At 34.3% G+C, this 22500-nt stretch overlaps 1 protein-coding gene and 1 long non-coding RNA gene across 3 annotated transcripts in view; both read right to left on the minus strand.

Annotated features, from left to right (window-relative positions):
• LOC118441845 (Kv channel-interacting protein 4) overlaps positions 1–21796 on the minus strand; it is a 29911-nt gene extending 8115 nt beyond the window's left edge. Inside the window, exons 1-6 of the mRNA XM_085657133.1 lie at positions 21785–21796; positions 21540–21606; positions 20821–21111; positions 19936–20265; positions 11344–11532; positions 5485–5558 (exon numbers count right to left, since the gene is read on the minus strand). Of these exons, the coding sequence (XP_085513259.1) occupies positions 5485–5558; positions 11344–11532; positions 19936–20265; positions 20821–21111; positions 21540–21606; positions 21785–21796 (963 nt within the window). The remainder of the gene's footprint in view (positions 1–5484; positions 5559–11343; positions 11533–19935; positions 20266–20820; positions 21112–21539; positions 21607–21784) is intronic.
• Positions 20984–22500, minus strand: part of LOC118441614 (uncharacterized) — a 70097-nt gene continuing 68580 nt past the window's right edge. Inside the window, exons 3-4 of one of the 2 annotated variants that reach the window (XR_014982184.1) lie at positions 22171–22461; positions 20984–21116 (exon numbers count right to left, since the gene is read on the minus strand). This is a non-coding gene — a long non-coding RNA (uncharacterized LOC118441614). The remainder of the gene's footprint in view (positions 21117–22170; positions 22462–22500) is intronic. The other variant, XR_014982185.1, reaches the window with a different exon arrangement.

Raw genomic sequence — 22500 nt, forward strand, 5'->3', positions numbered from 1 at the left:
TGCACGCGGAACGTTTCTCGAAAAAGAATTGGTTAAAGTGTTTGTGGTTACGAGTCGTTGAGTTTCCGAAGTGCTTTTACCGGATCAAAACGCGCTTACGTCGTAGCCGTTAGTGCATCCAAATTGCGTTTCGCAATGAAAAAAGGAATCAAATGACTGGGAATCGAGCGCGAAACAGAGTGCTGGTTGAATAAAACGGAGAAACGCGCTATTTTTTTTCTTTCTCTTTTATTTCTTTTCCTTTGTTTTGTTTTTGTTTTTGTTTTTTTTGTTTTTTTTTTTTTTTCTAGAGTTTCGTAAAAATCCTGCGCGGGATTCGTAACGGCTTGATGAAACATTTACATAAATATTAAAATCAGTTAGAAATTTAAATAAATATCCAAGTCAAATAAATATTGAAAATTTTCTTTTCAAATCTCTACTGTTAAGTTAATTCGCGTCGTTAAATAACATTTATTCGTATATATTTTACGTAAATTATTTCCCCGTTTCGTTCGTATTACAATGAAATATTAGAGATCGGGGGTATAAGATTGAATCTAGAGTATGTGAGAAATAGAAGTAGAAGTAGAAGTAGACGTAGAAGTAGAAGTAGACGTAAAAGTAGAAGAAGAAGTAGAAGAAAAGAACAAAGATATATATATATATATATATAAACTAAGAAAAAAACTGTACCAAGATACGTACAAGGTAGTGCGCGCGTAAAGTCGTCGAATATCGTGTAAATTACGATGGAACAGGTAAAGCTGGTCATAGATCGTTGCCGTCGACACTTAATCTTACTTACTTCCGGCAGTCAAACTTTCCTAGTGGTCCTTTGTTTCATTGGTTCTCTCCTTCTACTTACGCGTCGACTCCGATATCTTATCTCGTTATTCATCCTCACAAACTCAATCACATCTCTCATTCTATTATATCTTTATTACGTTTATTTAACTCTAAGCATTTATTGTTAACAGAATCTAAACGAATTCGACTGTATTCAATGAGTAAAACTCATTCAAGAGATAATAAAATGACGAATAAATTTACGAGATCTAGACGACCTTGTGAAATTAAACGGACAATAAAGAATCATAAATTTTCATCTAAAATAAACGATAAAGAAGAACGATATTTCCTTATTAAAAACGTCTGTTGGTGTCAGGAAACATTACGATATCGTACGACCATTTCATTCGCCGCATTACGAGCTCGGCCTAATTATTGGACACAATCTGCTACGCAAATAATGCAGGATAATCCTGGGAATATGGTGTGTCTTGTCGTCGTCTATCGTCCTTGTTATTTCTCAGTTCACTAATGTTAATACACAATGCAAGAGGAAATAGAAGAGCGATGAATGAGCGAGAGAGAAAGGACAATATACCCTTGTATAGATACAATGAAGTTGTTTTACTTTTTTCTTGCACAGTTAACAATTTACTACTTGAAAAAAGTTTTCTTTTACGTAATTCACATGTACACAATTATTTTATTATCTTTATTTCTCTCTCTCTCTCTCTTTCTCTCTCGTTTTCTAATTCTCGAAAAATTTTTGCAATTATCGTAGCATTCGATGAGCAAATCTCGAATGTTAAGCTATCGACGAAACGAGCCAAATAGATTCGTGCAGATTTCCGAATTTAAAGGCAACTCGCGTATTGTTAGGGCATAGGCACGCGTGAGCATAGTTTTCCTACCGGTGTAATCAAATGCTATATAACGTCAAAGTAGGAATTCCCAGTCCGCAAATACACCGATCGCGTTTACACCGACCTTAACGGCAAACAGTCGTTGTCGGTCAGAACAAATAGTGATTGTTGATTCAGGTCGCTGTGATTATGTCGAGAGAAAGAGAGAGAAAGAGAGAGAAAGAGAAAGAGAGAGAGAGAGAGAGATAGAGATAGAAATAGAGATAGAAATAGAATAGACCAATAGACAAGAAGAGTCACGAAACGGAAGTCTCCATGCAAATTATTTGCGAGTATACTGAAATCCAAATCAAACTACTTGTTCCGTTTGTGTATAGACGATCCGATTGAGATAGAGGATAATGTTCAAATTACTATTATTCCTTGTCGTTAAAATTTTCTAACAAGATCCTAGTTTACAGTCGTTGAACTAAGAGCAATTGGATATCATCGTATGATGAAGGGTCAATGAAAATGATGAAAAAAGTTGATGAAACTGATAAAAACGAGGTATAATTTGTTATTAGAGGAAGGGACATTCAAACTTAAAGCTTATACACGAAAATGCTTTCTAACCTCTTGGCCCAGATTCACATGTGAACTCCGCGGATATGCAAATGACTTTGATTCTGTTATTCACCCCCTTCCCCTCCTCCCCCCCCACCTCCCTCCGTCCCATTCCCTCTCTACTTACTATCACTCTTTGTCTGCCTGCTTGCCTGTCTCTCTCTCTTCTTCTCTGTATACCGCCTTCTCCGTTGTTTGTCTCCATAATTTCAGGTTGGCATCCAGTTAGAAAGTGTAAGTTCAAGTTACGGAATATTAAGTAACGCCCATGCCTTCGGCCACTACGAAAATGTACTATCAAATTGTGTTATCGATATAGTTCTCTCCTTGTTATGGACTTTTGATAATAACATTGAATTTTAACAGGACGACCATATATTAAATCTATTTGTATACGTTACTCGTGTGAAAGTGAACGAACGATCTCAAATGTGACTCCTTTATTCTTTCTCGTTGTTTTTATAAATATCTAGAAGATCATTTGTTTTGTTTACGTTGGACTAAATCGTACTATACTTCTTCGTGAAACGTAAAGAATTGAAAATAAATGAGTATTTAATTGAAAAATTTTATCATGGGCAATAAAATTGCCTACTTTTGAAAAGGATACTTTTTTATGCGTTCATTCGATTCGCTCGTAGATAAATTCTTGATACCAGATAAAAAGAGAGAGAGAGAGAGAGAGAGAGAGGCAGACAGACAGATAGATATAAACATAGAGAGACAGAGAAAAAGAGAGGATAAAAAAAGGAAAATGATTTGAAAAATTCGAGGCTATATTGCTTTCTCCCTCTCTCTCTCTCTCTCTCTCTCTCTCTCTCTCTCTCTCTTTCTCTCTTTCTTTCTCTTTTTCTCTCTTTATCTCTCTATGCAATTTCGAGTTTATATATTTTCACGTTGACAGAAAGGCTAGACAATAAAGCGAAGATAATTGCTTTTCTGTGGGACTATAGAATCTTTTTAATTTCGGCATCTACGTAAATTGTTATTCATTTGAGAGCTATCTAATGGATTTGGAAGATAGTCGAATGCTCGAATGATGACGAGATTGGATGATTTTCGAGAGCGAACACGTTAACGTATTACGACGGAGGAGCTTTGCAAAGGCGAAACATTGTGCTTGCAACTTTGAAGCTACTTTAGACACTGAGACTGACAGAGAGAGAGAGAGAGAGAGAGACAAAGAGAGAGAGAGAGAGAGAGAGAGAAATGTCAGAGAGTAGGGAGAACGCGGGTAATACGATTAAGGATAAGGGTCAGCGGACTTTACGCGGGAAAAGCACATTGAATAGTAGCTGTAAGATGAGATGAAAAAGAGAAAGAGATAACAATAGTAAAGAAGAGAGTGGAAGATGGCACTGCAAGATGGACTAAGACTTTGGAAGATGGAAGAATCCTGTTGGTTGGCAGGAAGAGAAAAAAAGAGAGAGAGAGAGAGAGAGAGAGAGAAATCGACCAGGAAAAGTACGATCTTTGGCGACTGGCTATCGAGGTAATCTTTTTGGCATTTATAGACTTTAGGGACACCCATTTTATACGATTCGAGTTTATGGGGGTCGTCGTAAGAAGAAGGATCGAGGAGAAGAACAGATAAAGGCTCTTCTAAATACGCTATAAATAAGAACGAAGTGACCGTGTTGCATTGTACGAGGGTCGAACGTTTCTTATGGACGTTAGAAAAGAAATGTGAAACTGGAGGATCCTGGAAAAAGAGTTTTTTTTTATAGTAACACTCTGCTACATACATATCTATATCTATATATATATATAAATATATCCATATGTATATATATGTACTTGTATGGATAGTAGGTACGTCGATGTGAAAAAAATAAAATCGACATGGAGATGTGTTTTAGAAAGATCGATAAAAAACTTGAGATATGATGTTTATAAAAAAACATACTTACTTTTGTTATATCCGCGAGCGAATCTATGTCGACTTAATTAAATGAGACCGGATAGGAAAGGTTAATACGGAAACCTTATCGCTCGTAAAAGGAAAAAAATGTTGGCGATGGTGAAAAATATGAAAGACTAAATGGAGACCACTGAAGGTTCTGCCAGCTTGAGGCAACTTCACGGGTTAATTATACAAAGTACAATCACGATCTCGAGCTACGGAAGGTAATTGTGTTAGTCCTCCTTTCCACTCTCCTATCTATCCAACTACTTACCAAGCCTCTCACTATCATTCCCATAATTATCTACCGACAATTTCCCTTTGGCCCCTCTTTCATATATTTCTTATTCTTTTTCATTTTCTTAATTCCTTTTCTTTTTCCTTTTTTTCTAATTTTTTTTTTCTTTTTTCTTTTTTCTTTTTTTTTTTTTTTTTTTTTTTTTTTTTCTTTTTCGTATTCATCTCGTATCACGCGTTAGGATTATTAAAATACATAAGCGAGGTTTGAAACGAATACTCTTACAATTCGCCCGTTGACATCTCACTTGAAAGCACACATCCATCGTCACGACTTTCAAATGCATTTACGAATCAAACAATTTTCGTGTTATTTCCCAGGTGTATAAAGCTCGGATTTCGTTAAAACGGGTCGTCCGTTTTAGGCCGATTTGTGTAATAGTTATAGATATATAAATATTTCTATTAAAGCTGAAATATTTAACACCGCGTGGATGTAACATGTGCATATTTCAGTTACTTTTTATTCTAACTATAACGGATCAATTATTTTCTTTTATTTATTTTCTTTTTCTTTTTTCTTTTTTCTTTTTTATTTTTTATTTTTTATTTTTTTATTTTTTTTTTTTTTTAGCGATTAATTAAGTATTCAAAAGCGTTTAAATTTAGTTTACGTATGTTGGCGATCTCCATTGGGATGGGACATTTTTTTTCCCCCAAACAAACACGGGAAAGCTTTTCCCTTTCATGCGATTTGAATTATTCGCGTCGTTCAATGCGATTTACCGGTAAAGAAAATCTCTTCAGAAAATTGTATTTGAATAATTGGGCAAGAAGGGTTAGAGAAGAAGAAGAAAATACTTAAGCGATTTCAAGTTGCGAATGAAAAATTGCATCGAATGCGATCTGTCATTCGTCGAATGCTCCCTCTCAGTGCAGTGCCTGTCCTTTTTTCATATTTTAACACCGGACCTATTCTGGATGCGCGATAAGAGTGCCAAAAAATGCACTTTCAGCTGCAGCTGACGTTCTACGTGCCACAATGACGGAACGAATAATACGAGAGTGCGAGCAAGAACTATGACAAATGGGATGCGAGCTTACCTCGAAGCTGAGTAGACCACTGTGATCTTGGTCCAGAGTGTTGAAGACATAATGCGCGTACTGGCTGGTGTTTGCTGTGCAAAGAAAATCGATGATCAGAATATATATATATATATGTATATATATTAATACTTTTCTTAATATATTTAAATATTTTTTAATATATCTAAATATATAAGATATATATGTACGTATAGAATATATACAGCAATATAAAATATAATATGCAGTATATAAAAATAATTTTTCTTTTCACGTTTGAATTTTATTTCGATGTACCATCACGTATTTAATAATAATCCTTTATCATGAAATTAATTATTATAACGAAATGTCAATATTTTTTTTTTTAATTTTTATTATGCACGAATATTCGAAATCGATATTAATTACGATGGAATTTTGTTCGACCGACTTTCTAAGAAATATAAAAATACTTTGACTTTGGTAATGACTTTGATGGGTTCTTCGAGGAAATGGAGAGTTGGCCTTAATAAGAACTCCAATTTCCTAAGCTAAGTAACAAGCTGATCCATTCCTTCTTAGATGATCTTTCAAGATCGATAAGTTAAAATCGTCTAAGAATAGAGATAGTTACTAAACTTATTATCCCTCAATACACTTTGATAGTTCCTCGTTGAGATGAAATCAATTCTCAATGCTATTTACAAACTTAAATGATTTATAAACGAAACAATCGTTAGTAAATATTCATACTGTATTTATCTATCTATTTTCCCTTGAGGAAAATACATTAAATCTTGAATGATCTCTTTCGATGTACTATTATATAACTGTTATATAAAGGATCACAAAATTATCCATTGATCCATCAATATTTAGATATTAATAATAAACGAGGTATATTAAATTATTTTTACAATAATTCTAAATAATGATTAAATTTCTATTTAATTGCATTAACGATAATTTTTTGATATAATTCGTTCGATCGTAACGAATAATTTGTCTTCTTATCATGTCAACTAATTTGTATTATCATAATCTATATTTATTCTCTTATTCTCTCTCTCTCTCTCTATTTTTCTTTCTTAAAATATCACGCGAAAGTCACAAAATAGATTAATCTGACTAAGTTCACAATTCTTCAAGAATCACATATCAACTCATGCGGAATATTACTGTTGTCGTTTGGTGTCGGAACAGAAAATTACTTTCCATCTTTATGACCCCAGGAGGAAATAACGGAGACCCTGAAAAAACAAGTTGAGGGTTTGGTCGACGTGCCTGGAATAGAAGTCCCGAGACGTGAACTTTGGCTATTCTAGAATTTCTCATTCACATGGTAGAAACAAGGAAGGAGAGAAAGAATAAAAAGGAAAAAAGAAAAAAAAAAGAAAAAAAAAAAGAAAAAAAAAAGAAAGAAAAACCTTAAAAGGGGAAGAATCTCTAAGAGAATGATGAATCGATCATAGAAAATATCGATTTCCTTTATCTACTTAAAATGGGTAAGTACATATACATAAGTAATTATTAAGAGATAAGTTATCTTACGATAATTTAATAATGTTACATCGATTAAATAAATATCGAAAGTACAAAGAAAACTTCGTATTATGAAGAATGATAGTATCGCGTTGAATGTGATATTCTTTTTCAAGGAATTCATTAATTAGTCCGATCAAGATTATAATAGGCAGATAAAAGTGGTAAAAGTATATATATATATATATATATATATATATATATATACATATGCATAAAATACGCTGACTATAAAGTACCCATAAAGGGTTTATTCAAGGTGAAAGACTAGGACAGCTTGAAAAATACGCGGACTTTTTTTTTATCACTTTGAGACGTGTTTCACTTTAAGAATGAAATTTATGTCTACATTGAAAAAAAAAAAAAGAAAAGAAAAGAAAAGAAAGAAAGAAAGAAAGAAAGAAAGAAAGAAAGAACAATACCCGCGATTTTTTAAAATTGCCTTAGTACGAAAGAATTATGATGCCATTATAATGTCTCAAAGATAGATAAATAAATAAAGAATGAATGAAATAAACAAAAATAAAAGAGCATGTTCTTACTTAGAAACATTGCATATCCTTCGATGAGTTACAATAGAAAGAAATGAAGTTTCTGTAAAGAGAGAAAGAGAGAAAGAGAGAGAGAGAGAGAGAGAGAGAGAGAGAGAGAGAGAGAGAGAGAGAGAGAGAGAGAGGATTAACATTGGCGTTGCGATCGATACGTTGCGTTTAATTTATTCCGCGGAATATGTTTCAAAGAAAGCAAAAAGATACTCTAACTACAAGTATGCACCGTACTAAAGAAAATTTATGCAAGGTCGTCGAAAAGCTCACCATTTTTCTATGCAATATCTTTCTTTTCCTGAGATGGGGGAGAGGAGATGAAGGAATAGGATGAAAGAAAGAAAGAGAAAGAGAGAAAGAAAGAGAGAGAGAGAGAGAGAGAGAGAGAGCAACGTTACGAATAAAATAAATTTTCAGAAATAGTCGAGATTTCTCGTTAGGAAAATACCGATTTAAGAGTTTTACTAAAACTCATAAAATGACGAGTTTCCGAAATAAGAGACGATGACGTACGACGTGCTTTTACTTCCAAAAATTTATCATCCTTATCTGGTTACCTTGAGAATAATTTGCAAGAAGTACGAGATGAAGAATCGAGAGGGTGAAAGAGATAGAGGGAGAGAAAGAGAGAGAGAGACAAAGTTTCGATAACGGATTAGTCCAGAAGCTAGACGACAATAAATTTATGTTCTTTTTTTTTTCTCTCTCTCTCTCTCTCTCTCTCTCTCTCTCTTTCTCTATTTCGTAAGATCGTTCATTTTATTCGCACATTTGTACTTCCGCAAATGTGTTTACCTGTTCGAACGAACGTAGATTTGTTGATTCACTTGGTTGAATAAATGAATACGTATGGATGGATGATATCAACCCGTTCTTTTCACGATCGACTATGAAATTTAATGCTAACTCATAATTTATCTTATTCGACCCTAAACGAGAAGATCTCGGTAATGTCCTCTTATTTTACTTCAGTATACTTCTATATCTATATCTATCTATCTATATATATATATATATATATACATGTATATGTCTCAAGCCAGTTTTCTCGTGGATATAAATTTTATTTCACGTACTACCGAACACACTCTCTCTCTCTCTCTCTCTCTCACTCTTTCTCTCCCTCTCTTTCCTTCTTCTTTTGAAAGGCTACAGATAAGTACAGAAATGTTCTTTTTGCGACATGAGATCTTCCACAAAAGGGGACATACTTTTTCTTTTTTACGGTCTACCGAGTTCTAGCCAAGATTTTCCGCTGTGGTACTTCTACTAACGCGCGTACAGAGTAGACGTTATTAAAAGCGAGGAACAAACGGCAGCTGTTAGCGACATTAAACGTAACTTTCGTTACGGTTTCTACTCTTCTTGTCCAAAATTATTTCTATCTCTGAGAAAGAGTGAGAGAGAGAGAGAGAGAGAGAGAGAGAGAGAGGAGGGGAGTGGGAGAGAAAAAAAGAGAGAGACATTAAAGTGTTAGTGTTACGTTGAAACGATAAAGCGAAAGAGAAAGCATAATTAAGTAATCTAACGATAAAGACAATCGAAATAGCCTTTATGCGCGTTATCACTTTACTCTTTCATTTAACTTTGAATTATATTTTTAATCAAAATTAGATCCTCATTTAACATTTTCTTATCTTGACCCTGTTCAATCATCAAATTGCTTTATAAATTATTATCTTTAATTGTGAATCGTAAATTTTCTCCTTATTTTTAGACGTATTCGACAATTACGAAGGATACAGTGAAAATGATATAATTTTTGTCGTAAATTACAAATTACCGAATGACAACTATTAATTATCGACCTTACGAAGAGTAGCGATAAATGAATTTAATTTATACGCTCGAGTGACGATTACCGAAACATACACACATACATACATACATATATATATATATATATATATTTTATCTACTATAAACATCCGTTAATCACGAGAAAATTTGGAACGTAGCTCCGTTCGTTACGAATTTTCCACACGCTTTCATATTACCCATACTTTGTACAATCGCTAAATGCAATGGCACCGCCATGTCGCTAAGTTACGGCCACAGCGTAATTTTAACAATCTGCTGCTCTCTGGCATCCCATTATTTTTCGTTTTTCCAATGCTTTTCGTTAGAGGCAAAGGACGCGTTAACGCTGCCATTACGAATTCCCTCATCCCTATGTATACGATATTCTTTGGATCTATTCGAAAGAAAAAAAAAAAAAAAAAAAAAAAAAAAAAAGATAAAAAAAAAAAGAAGAAAGAGAAGGAAAGAAAAGAAAAAAAGAAAAAGATAAAGAGCACAAAGTTACGAGACTCGTGGAATTTCGTTCTATTCTTCTTTTGAATATGTATCGTACAATTTCTGCATTCTCTCGTCTCGATTAATTTTTTTTCAAGAAAGAAAATAACATTCTTTCAATGTATAAAAGTCGACAGAATCGTTCCGTCATATTTTTTCTATGGAAAATTGAAAAAATCGTTGATATATACACACACACACACACCCATATATATATATATGTGTGTGTGTGTGTGTATTTTTTTTTTCCGTTGATAATCGCGCATAAATGTCGTAAAACATTGTTAAGAATTTGAATGCGCGTGCTACGAATAAATAAAGGCTGATTAGGTCTAGCAAGGTTATTCGAGAGAAAGTGGAAGAGCCTTTTAGCAAGATAAATTTTACTTTGGCTTGAACGAAAAGCTTGTGACTTAAAAACCCATTCTGTTGCCTCAACCGATCGAAGGAACGAATAAACAAGGAATACAAGCCGCTGTTAAAACTACCTTACTTTATTCTTTCCTTTTTCCTTTGGCTCCGAGTATACCGCGAATATTCAGGCACGCGCTTTGGGAAACAACGTAGACGCTTTTCCTTCCGTAAATAATGCATAGTATCCGCTCGGAATGAAGGAAGGCAAAAGGATGAGAAGAGCCCCGTTGGTCCCTATTTTCAAGCGAGTTTTCCTTTTACCGAAAACCTCCACTTGACTCGGCTAACCTCGAATCGACCCTAATGAAATTATTTTTCTTAACTGTGCCAAGGGATAACAAAAGAATTGTAAATTGAATATAAAATGTCTGAAAAATATTGTCCGTGTTCTCTTGATATTAACGACGTTAGAACAAATTACGCAATATCTTTTAATTCGACTTTCTGAAATACGCTAATCAAAAAAGAAAAAAAGAAAAAAAAAAAAAAAAGAAAAAGAAAAGAAAAAAAAAATAATCCTATTAAATAAGTTACGACGTTAGATGAGAGAATAATTTTATATGTTTACAATGTTAAATTGTTATTTTTAATGGAGATCATATATGCAATGTACGTGTATGTGTGCGCGTATGTATACGTATATTAATAAATAAAATATAAAATTTAATGTAAATTTGTAAAAGAACAGGTTATATATATATATATAATACGAATTTACTTATCTAATATAAATTAGGAATAGAAGGAACGATGTTTACAGAGCCGAGTATGTCGACGAACTAAGATAGATATACGTTATTGTTTACAGTCATAGCTCACTGTTATGTTGAATAGGTCAAACTCATGATCGATACGTATTATAACAACAATGGAATAATAATGGACCAATAAGAGATTAGTTTAAAATGGATTGGACATTTAGAATGGACCAATAAGAGGTTAATTTGAAACGAACGTGTTTAGAATGAACGTGTTTAAACTGATGCGAATACGTACGTTCGTAAAGTTGGTACATTTTTTAACGATTTATCGCGACAAAGACGATTAACTTTAAGTCAAGTTAAGTAAAATGGAAAGCCGTAGGAAAGTGGAAACTCACCTCCTTGAGGAAAGAATTGCGAGTAGATGCACTTGAAAGTTTCCTCTCTGACGACTCCCGTGGGGCATTCGGCCTTGAAGCCACGATATATCCTCTTGAGCTCGGCCTCTGTGAATCTTGTCGCTCGGCAGAGACTTGCCAAAGAGTCCGGCCTGTATCTTGGCGTTTGCTCTTCTTCGTATTCTGAGTCTGTGAACGTAAAGCGAACGAGTTTCTTGACGAGTTTCAGACATTGGGAACGAATGAGAAAGAGAAAAAGTGATAAAAAATACATACGAAAAGAGAGTAAGAGAGAGAGGGAGAAAGAGGAAGAGAAAAGGAAAAGAGAAATAAATATAAAGAGTGGAAAGAGTAGAGTAGAGTAGAGAGAGAGAGAGAGAGAGAGAGAGAGAGAGAGAGAGAGAGAGAGAGAAACCAAAGAGTCCTATCAAGGGAAGACCTACGAATCTTTCTCGTATAGTGGAGTCTAAAACTAAACATAGAAGGTAGTCTGTAATACGTAGAAATTCTCTAATTAACTAATCACAGAGAGTTAAAGTGCAGCAGTAGTGTAAAGGGAAGCCTTGCCTTCGGACGTTTGCCATAACGTCTGCTTGTCCTTGTGATAAAATTGCGATTTCACACGTTTACACTCGCGTTACGACGAGCTTGGATTAACGTTCATGCGTGGTGCACTAATGAGCCATGTGAAACACGTTTCGAATATAATATGCAGTAATGTCTGAGTCGTGTGTTTCATGTAGATACAGAGTGTATTTATGTGCGTGTGTGCGTGCATGTGTATGTGTATGTGTAAGAGAGAGAGAGAGAGAGAGAGAGAGAGAGAGAGAGAGAGAGAGAGAGAGAGAGAGAGAGAGAGAGAATGATTAACACGTTATATAGATCTGTTATATAGGTCAGCCAATTTCTACCTAACTTTATTTTCTAATTTGAAATTTCGTAATGCTACTTGATAACAATAGCAAATTTTCTAAATGTAATTTTAATATTTAAACGAGCTTCGTTCGAAATGACGTTGTCGTCGTTAACGTGTTAATAAATTAATATGAAAAATGTTTACGTTACTGTAAACACGTGGATGAATTTTTTTTTTTTTTTTTTTTTTTCTTTTCATTAAGAAAAAGAAATTTAAGAAAAGATTCGTGAAAAAAATTTTCCAATTTTAATTCGTGACAATGTTAGATCATTGTTATTTACCCGCTCGTGAAATATTTCTCTATGAAGAATTTTGAGAGTTGATTCTACGAGAAGAAATAAGCGACAATTTCTAAAGTTCGATGTTAGACGAAAGATATTTTCCTCATATCGTTGGCGTCTTATTTCCCCGGAGGTATCCCTTTTTCTGTTTCGTCGACATGTCGAAACATCGAAGTTACGAACTGTAATATAGGTGGGCACATAGTCGAAGACTCATACGAAAGAAGTAACACGTTTATTGATGCGAAGAAAGAAAGAAAGATAGATAGATGGAAAGAAAGAAAGAAAGAAAGAAAGAAAGAAAGAAAGAAAGAAAGATTAAAGAGTTAACGAGATAAAAGAGATAAAGAACAAGTGGATAAGTTCTTCCTATCTTTTTAAGAAACTCCTACGACAAAACTTTTCCCACGATTATTGTAATTCGATTAAATCGAGACTCGCAATATTGCACGAGCTTTTGTTCACTCTTGAATAGTATTCTCTTCGTGTTCGGGATGCTAACCACGAAATTCAGACGACTGCGATCGTTCTGAAAAGGAACGAGAGAGAGAGAGAGAGAGAGAGAGAGAGAGAGAGAGAGAGAGAGAGAGAGAGAGAGAGAGAGAGAGAGAGAGAGAGAGAGAAAGTTCGGCATAGATGCTTCTCGTTTGCCCTTTGAAATATCTAGCAAGTTTATGAGTTTACAAAATGAAGAAACTGTCACGCTTGATAGTTATGTTATTAGGAATGTTAAAAGTCAAAAGGATTTTGCGCTTTTGCACTAAGAACAACCATAAGTATATAAGAAAATTGCTTTGTGTTAGGTTAACAGATCTTCTTAGAAACTTTTCATGAACTATAAGAAATTTGTGTTCTTCCTTTCCTTTACTTACACGTTAGTCTTCGGTTTTACTTTTTGCATTATGATAGCGATGAAAAACTTTTGTTGAACTTTGAGGATCCCACGACAATTTCAACGTTACATTTTCATATTTTTTTTGTTACTTTTTTATTTTTTTTTTTTTTGTTTGTTCCTTTTATTTTTTTTCTCTTCTTTTTTTTTTTTTCTTTCTTTCTTTCTTTTTTTCTTTCTTTCTCCTTATAAAGGCAGAAAAATCGATTTCCCTATGGAGAAATGCTTTGGGGGAATAGAATGAAAAAAATGGACGAGATGCCAAAGAAGATTCAAAGCTCGAGATCTTATGGATATCAAGTTTATCGATGTCTTGTTATTTATATGTTTAGTAATGGAGAGACCAGATGTTACAGTAACACTGAGACAGATGTGAGTTTTGAATACATTTCGAAATAATGGCGACGAGAAACTGAAATTACACCTTGAATCTAAATAACGTTCGCGAGATTGAATTTCTAATTGAACTTGAAGTTCCCTAGAAAAGTACTGCGGTAGTTGCATCCGTTAATTATCTTAACCCCTTTCCATCCGATTCTTTGTTATCTCTCTTTTCTCTATCTATCTCTCTCTCTCTCTCTCTCCCACTCTCTTTCTCTCTCTCTTCATCGTTTTCAAACCACAGATTTGATCCGTTTCAATTTCACAGTATCGAACGAAAATTGATTTGAACCGAACGAGTATTTTCGGACGATACGAAGGATTAAAAAAAGAAATTATATATATATATATATATATATATATATATATATATATATATGTACATATATGTATATAAAAAGGACAAAAAAATGGAGCAAATTTTCTAAGAAATCTTTAAAAGAAGAACACTAGAATGTTTCGGTAAGATTGAAAAATTGAAAATAGAAATGCGAAGTGTAGGAAGACGAAGATGATAGTGGTAGTGATGATGATGATGATGATGGTGGTCGTGGTGGTAGTGGTTGGAGGAAAAGAATAAGACTATGAATATGTTCGGGATTCGACGAAAAGTAGTCGGTAATTTTTACGCGAAAAATTTCACATCGAAGTCGGTACGCTTTGCTAAGCTCCGTGACTTATTTCCCTCTTTCTCTCTCTCTCTCTCTCTCTCTCTTTTTCTTTTTCTTTTTTTCTCCTTCTTCTTTCTTTTTTTCTTTTTTTCCTCAGCGAGCGAACGAGCATTGGTACGAACGTACTTACGTATTACTAATACAAAAAGCGAAAATTTCATCGCGAATCGCGATAGATCAGAGATCTTCCAATATTCCTTGTCAGCTATATCACGAACTCGGTCAAGCATACATATATAGATATATATATATATATAGATATGTGAATGGAGATTTGTTTTATGTGAAACGTTCTTACGTCATTTTCCTTTGGCAATAAATAATCCGTTTCTGCATGGTAAAGATTTCCATATGGTATTCGAGACGAATGGCTGATACGATATCATTCATTTTTCCTTATCCAACGATTTTTAACGTTTTCATCGTTATTGAAACAAAATTGTAGGGAAACGGATCTGAAATGTGTGCGCCCTATTCGTATCCGTTTAAAGGAGTAAGTCAGCGATAATTTGAAATCGATATATATATATATGGGATAACTTGCGTATTTTTTATATTTTTATCGTCGAACATATTGGAAAAAATTGAGAATGGGATTGTATATTGATGCTATATTCCCCCCCGCCCTCCCCTCCTCCACGGAAGAGAGGGAGGGAGCCGGAAGACGGGCTAGGGGATGGGCATGGACGAAGACGGGGTTGGGGATTGGGAAAACTAAAGGGGGAAAAAAATTACGTGAGATTTGAGAAGTGAAAAGCATTCGAACGAACGTAGAAACTTAAGTAGATGATAGGTAGAGACGAAAGAGGTTAAATTGTGAGGGAAAGGGGAAGTAGGGGAGAGAGCCAATGCTCATTTATATTCGAAATTCGTTCTTTCTCAAAGGAGATTCGAAAAAGGTCGACGGGTGTTCCCAATGGACGCGCCTTTTCTTCTCATCGTTGGACGAATGGTACTTTATGTTTTTCTTTCCCTTTCCCTTTTGTCTCTTTCTTTCTTTCTTTCTCTCTCTCTCTCTCTCTCTCTCTCTCTCTCTCTCTCTCTCTCTCTTTTTCTCTACGAATGTCAGATACAAGAGAGAAGATAAATATGTCATTGCGAAGGAATATTCGCGTTGACGGAAGAATCCACGGAAATCTGACAAAAACATTTCGTAGATATTTTCTGAGTCTTGCAGTTGATATGGATAGGGATCGCCCCGATGCATCTGCTTTGTCCGGAATCATGCGTCTTTGTGAAAAGGATGAGTTAAATCCACGCGGGCTAAAACTTCCTTGCTTTAGATATATGTACGTATATGTACATATATACGTATATGTTATAACGAGGATGAGAACGAAGACGACATCGTGAACGAACGAATTTCGAGATAAACGAGCGTGCGACTGACGTTCTTTGATTTTACGAATTTTACGTGTAAAATAACTTCGTCCTAGTTGAGAACGAGATCTATTATAATGATCTTTGATGAAAATCGATCGAAAGGTACTTTCCTCTTTTTCTTATTTTTTCCTTCTTTTTTTCTTTCTTTTCTTTTTTTTTTTCTTTTTTTTTTTTCTTTCGTTGAAACCCTTCGATATTAAAATTGAAAATAATATTGAGTATGTAGTGTAAATTAATTACTTTTGGCATAACATGTTACTCGTAGATGAATAGATGTGTTTGTGTATGTATGTGTATGTATGTATATGTGTGTGCATATATATATATATATACGAGGGGACGTAACGTTTTATGAATAAAATAATGTAAACGTGTATTCAGAGATTTTAATCGAAATATTTCTACGTAATTTGATTTATATGTTCAATCGAAAATCTGATAAATAAAATTGATAATTGACGTTTCAAAATAAACGTCAATCGATTAATGAGAATATTCACGTAACGACAAATATTTTAATCGATTTATTTATCTCCGAATTAATCGTTGAGTTACGTCGTCGTTGTATGAAAGTTTCATCGTTCGATTAAAATCATCTGTTATTACTTATTAAAGGACCGGCTGACTGATCAACGAGCGACTATAACTACTAGTTATATCCGAGATAATCCTTATCGTGCGATCTACGAGAAAGAGAGAGAGAGAGATAGAGAGAAATAAATCGTTATATCTCCTTATCTTTATTTTATGAAACGCGTTACGTTCTTATCACGAATTATTTATCGATAATCTACGTTCTCAAGTAACAACATTGTCGTCGTCGAATAATTTTCATTTTTATGCAAAAAAAAAAAAAAAAAAAAAAAAAAAAAAAAGAAAAAAAGAAAAAAAGAAAGAAAAACGAAAATTCACGAGCAACGTCGCAATCGGATCGATGTTGATCCTTCTTTACGTACGATAGGATATCGTTAAAACATTTGTTCGCTTTTTAATATTTCTCCTCCTCCTCCTCCTCCTCCTCCTCCTCTTCCTATCCTTTTTTCCTACTCTCGTAACTCGTATATTTTATTTTTCAAAATAACTTCCTAGCGGGGCATCAGTGCGTATCGGTGGCGTAACGGGAAAACTGCATGGAATATTTTATTTAACGAATCGTCGGCATGCCAGTGTGAATTAAATTTGTTCGACGATATCTCTTTTCTGGAAACGGGACAATGACGCCACGTTACGCGTTCGCTTTCGCGAGTTTTGCTGTTTTCTCTCTCTCTTTCTTTGATAGATCGAACGTATGCGAAAACGAGAATGAAAAATGTGTGGAACGTCGGTCTATTGTCGGCTTGTTTCGGTATGTACAATCTGCCGCATTTCACTTTCTCTCTCTCTCTCTCTCTCTCTCTCCCTCTCTCATTTGTTCGAAAGCGTTAGCGGTTAAAACGATGTCTCGCGTCGGACGCAGCTGTTCGGAAACGTTGTCGAAAAATCGCTTGGTGTTCATTCGACGAATAGCGTCGATACATGTTAGCTCCTCCTACTCGTTCCTGGAAGCGAGCACGAAAATACAATGATAATAGACTTCGAATAATCGATCGCATAATAACGAAGACCAAGGAATAAGTTGGCCCTTTTGATAACGAGTAAATATCGATTGATTTATCTATATTCATGCGAAAACTAGTTCTATTCTTTTCTTTTTTTTCTTTCTTTTTTTTTTTTCTTTTTTTCCCCCATACCTTCGACCTTTATTATTTTTTTTCCTTTTTCTTTTTTTTTTTTTAACCTCAGAGTTTCGTTTGGCCTCGAAAAAAAAAATTTAAATAAAACAGAGGGAGAGAGAGACAGAGAGAGAAAGAGGGAGAGAGAGAGAGAGAGAGAGAGAGGAAAAGCCTCTTCACATTTTAACGATGACGTATCGGTGATATATTCGAGAGCGATAAGGGAAAAGTAATTACGTTGCTCTCTCTCTCTCTCTCTCTTTCTCTCTCTCTCTCTTTCTCTTTCTCTTTACGGACTAGGAATAAATTATATCGTGGTTTGATCGTTACCCCATGACAAATACTCTAATAATGATAATATAATATAGATATCTTTCTCACATCGTGGTCAAAGATTAAACCAACTTCCGACAGAGAAGCATCATTATTTTTTTTTTTTTTTTTTTTGGAACGAACGAGATATCAGTACTATCTATATACGCGTTTTTATACGCATTTGGAACTAATGATGATAAATGATGGATGAGAGAATAGATGAAGTGGAAAGAGAGAGCCCGAACATTACATGAAATATTTTTCGATGATACGTATGTATCATATGTTCGTACAATATTATTTTATTGCAAATATATTATTATTTATCTATTTATGTATCTATATATATATATATATATATATATATATATATATATATCTGCTTCTGTGTGTATATATATATATATATATAGATATATATACGATAAAATCATAATATGGAAAATTATTGCATATTAATGGTATATAGCAATCTCGTTGTCACGTGCCTCTACATAATTATTATAACATTGCTTTATTATTTGTATTCGTTTAATGCCTGACTATTATATTCTCGTTAAAACAAATTACGAGTTGAATAATATCCAATGCGAAGAATCTTCGTTAATACATTAAATTTGAATGATTTGATGGAAATCTAAAATGATGGAACGCGTTATTCCTATGATCATTTTTCGAACATGATAAAAATGTTATAATTCGGATGAGAAACCGATTGTTATATATTAAATATATGGTATTATAAATTTATATTTTATCGATTATATCGCATTGAAGGATCAGATCATAGATATGTAAGTATGTAAATATAAAAAAAGAAAAAAAAAAAAACAAAAAAATAACCATGAAAAAGACTGAATATGATTAACATGGTCCAATAATAATCGGAGATACAGATGCACGCGAGCTTAATAATGGAGTATTGTTTTCCGGCACGATGAGCCACGTATATGACGTTATCAGTTTGAAAATATTTCTTTCATAAATCGGCGAGCTAAAATGTAATTTAGGGACGAAACCGCCCGTACCATTTATATGAATTTTCATGAAACCCGTTCGCGACCCAGAAGACCCGGACGTCGAGATAGAATATGCAGCAAACTTCTCTCTCTCTCTCTCTCTCTCTCTCTCTCTCTCTCTCTTTCATCTCTTTTCTCTCTTTCTCCCTCTTCCATCCTACCGTTCTTCCTCTCTGGAGAATTGCATTGAAAAGATTCTTTCTGCTAACGCACGCGAGCCAATATCGAGCTCTATTTATCGCTTTCTACTAGTACCATTTCCCCCTTTCCCCACTACAGTTTGTAGAAATATCGAAAACGTGTAAAAAAAAAAAAAAGGAAAAGGGAAAAAGAAAAAAGAAAAGAAAAAAAAAAATTGGAGAAAAGAAAAAAAAAAGGACGAAAAATGAATTTGTTCCCGTTAATCCTTTAACTTCAATTATCTTGGACGTGGAAATATCTTTTGTTAAATCTCTTAAGACGTTATTTAAATATCATTTAAATGAATTTCGTGAAAATTTATCGTAGAAAATTTCAAAGAAGCTTTTGTAAAGGGCCAAATCTTATGTGCTTGTACGATCATGTAACGTTGATAGATGTAACATTGCAAAAATGATGCCAAAGTACAACGTGTAGAGGGTTAAAGTATCATACAATATGAATGCTTCGATTTAACACGTGAGTAGCCTACATGAAGAGTGTTGACCAAACTGTTAAGAATTGACCCATGGGAATTGTAAGAGTATTATCAGATATAGGAACTATGTGTGTGTTCCCTTTACATATTCGAACGGATATGTACTTTGAAGAGTAGTTTAGCCGCAAGAGACCTTATCAATTGGCGTTAAGACGTTGAGAATCGAGCAGTTAAGATAGGGAATAATTTATGTCGTGTTTCTGAAACATCCTACGGAAATATCCAAGTTCCAAATATCTTACTTGATATAGGAAAGAGAAAGAGAGAAAGAAAGAGGGAAATAGAGAAAGAGAGAGAGAGAGAGAGAGAGAGAGAGGAATGAATGAAGGATCAGAATCGATCGTACCTAAAGCAAACTTAACACCAGTCCAGGCTTGTCGTACGTAGTTGATTAACCTCCTATAGAGAGGCCTAGGTGGTCTTTTGGTTGAAGTTCCTTCTTCTTCGTCTCCGGTACCCTCTGAATCCAAAGTTCCCGGTGGTGGTCCGACGCCAGTTAAGGTGCCAGCTTGATTCCTTTCTCCTAAAATGTTCACGACCTCCCGTAGTCCGGGCCCGACGCCCTGCAGTCCTTGAGGATAGTTTGCGGGGGCGACGCCGGAACCAAGTAGGTTCGCGCCGCCCCCGCGACCTCTCCCGCGTCCACGAGTTCCACGGCCCCAGGCGGCTCCGCTGCCTTCGACGATTAAAAATCCAATTGATTAAAAAAAGATTCACACATTTTTTAATTAATATATTTATATCTCTTTCGATCAAAGAACAACTATTATTATTTCTTTAATTCTCTGATTCAATATTCTCTGATACATTTTCAATATTTGTCTATTACATGCACACGTACAAAAATGTTTTTTTAATTAAAATGTTTCTTATCGATTTATTCTTCGTTAATTAAAATCTAACATCAAGGATTATCTAATATCACAAAGGGTTAAGATCATTATTATTTTTATTTACTATTTCCTATTTGGTCCATCGAAATGATGAATGAAATCTTGCGTTTTTTTTCCTCTCTTTTTTTTTTTTTTTTTTTTTTTTTTTTTTTTTTACAATCATATGTAATTTTTTTTGAGAATTTTGTACATTTCTATATTGAAAGAACACATGTATAATAATTTCGGTTTAAATAATTAAACGTATATAATGATTGATTAATTAATATAATCGTCAATTCATGAAATTAAAAATAATATTTTAATATCGTTTATGAATTTAATTCGATTTTATTTACCTTGTCGTTTCTTATAGGAGGGTAGACCCACGACCGGGCCGCAACCCCCCGCGCTCCCCGCGACAGAGGAGCTGATGGTGGCAAGGCAGGGGGCACCCCGGCCGCCACCCCCACGACGTTCCAATTCACGGCTCCTGCAACCACCCCCGCCCCCGCCGCCACCGCCACCCCCGGCGGACAACACCACGACGGACCCAGGAGGACGTTTCCACCCTCTTTTTCGCGCGGGGCCCCTTCTTCGAGAGGAGGGCGCCGCTAATTTCCGTCCTTGGAATCGCACGCTTGTCCCTCCTGACCTTTTAATCAAACGATAAAAATACAATGATCTAATCTTAAAGCTTATTTTATATGGTTTCTATTTTTTTTTTTTTTTTTTTTCCATTATTTTAATTATTATTTTATTCTTTACACATAAGCATGCTTATGTGTTCATTGATGAATGATTGTTAATGTATATATATATATATTTTTTTTTTTTTGAATAGTCCGTCTATATCAATAAAATTAATTCTTTCTTTTTGTACCGATTTACTGACGATGGAAAGAAAATTTTTTTTTTTTGATAATGATTGTCCATCAATGATTGTGGTTTTGTCTTATGCCGTTGGCAATAGAGATTGTTATTTTCATATCTAATTGTACATGAATTCTCATAGATCAGATTCTATTTAGTGACTAATGTTTCTGAAGTATAGGCAATGAACACGTTTAGTACGTACCACAAAATGTGGTTAATGTGGGTTCCTTGTGCGAGGAGAACAATCGACAATGAATACTCTCGTGAAACTGAGCATAATAACGAGAAATTAAATATCATTAATCTTTATCTTTATGTTTCGATAGTTTCTATTATATTTCATAATTCTCAATGTACTTTGCTTTTACGTAAACGACCTTTTTCTTTCTCTCTCTCTCTCTCTCTCTCTCTCTCTCTCTCTCTCTCTCTCTCTCTCTCTTTTTCTACCTTTCTATACATTTTTCGTAATGATAGCGAATGGACCTTCTCGGTCGTATGCACTTTTGAATTTCGTAGAAAATCCTTTGGGAATTTGCCTCTCTGTCTCTCTGCCTCTCTATTCTACGATAAAAACTTCTCATCGATTTGAATAGATCGATAAACATCTATTGTTTCCATTTCGAATCATTCGACTATTTCTTCCTTTTTTTCATGATTGTACAAATTTAAATAAATAAATAAATAAAAAAAAAAAAAAAAAAAAAAGAAAAGCGTCGCGAAATAAAATTTGAAATTAAAAGGAAAAGAAGAAGAAGAAGAAAAAGAAAAAGAAAAAAAAAGAAAAAAAAAATAAAAGAAAAAAAAAGAAACAAAAGAAAAAACAAACAACTTACCCTTTTTTTTGTTTAAACCCGTTGCGAATATCCTTCAATAACGAGTCATTCGATACGATCGTCAAAATAATTTTTCACGTGGAAAAATATTCGTAAATTTACGATTTATTTCTACGTCGAGATAATATCCATCGATCGGGACGATTTAATTCGGACGTTTATATTTCTTGATATATCCACCCAATGTGTCGAACTTTTCCATTCAAGATATAAACCTATACGGTCTCGTAGAGTTGAACATTTCTGCTCGCTCGCTTGGTCGCTCGGTTAATGTTTCGTTCTCTGTAATATCTGAAATAGAAAACGCAGTGTTAATTTTGAGGTAAGTTT

This window comes from Vespa mandarinia, chromosome 5, assembly GCF_050613455.1.
Source record: "Vespa mandarinia isolate Hongniang chromosome 5, ASM5061345v1, whole genome shotgun sequence".
In the NCBI taxonomy this organism is placed as follows: domain Eukaryota; kingdom Metazoa; phylum Arthropoda; class Insecta; order Hymenoptera; family Vespidae; genus Vespa; species Vespa mandarinia.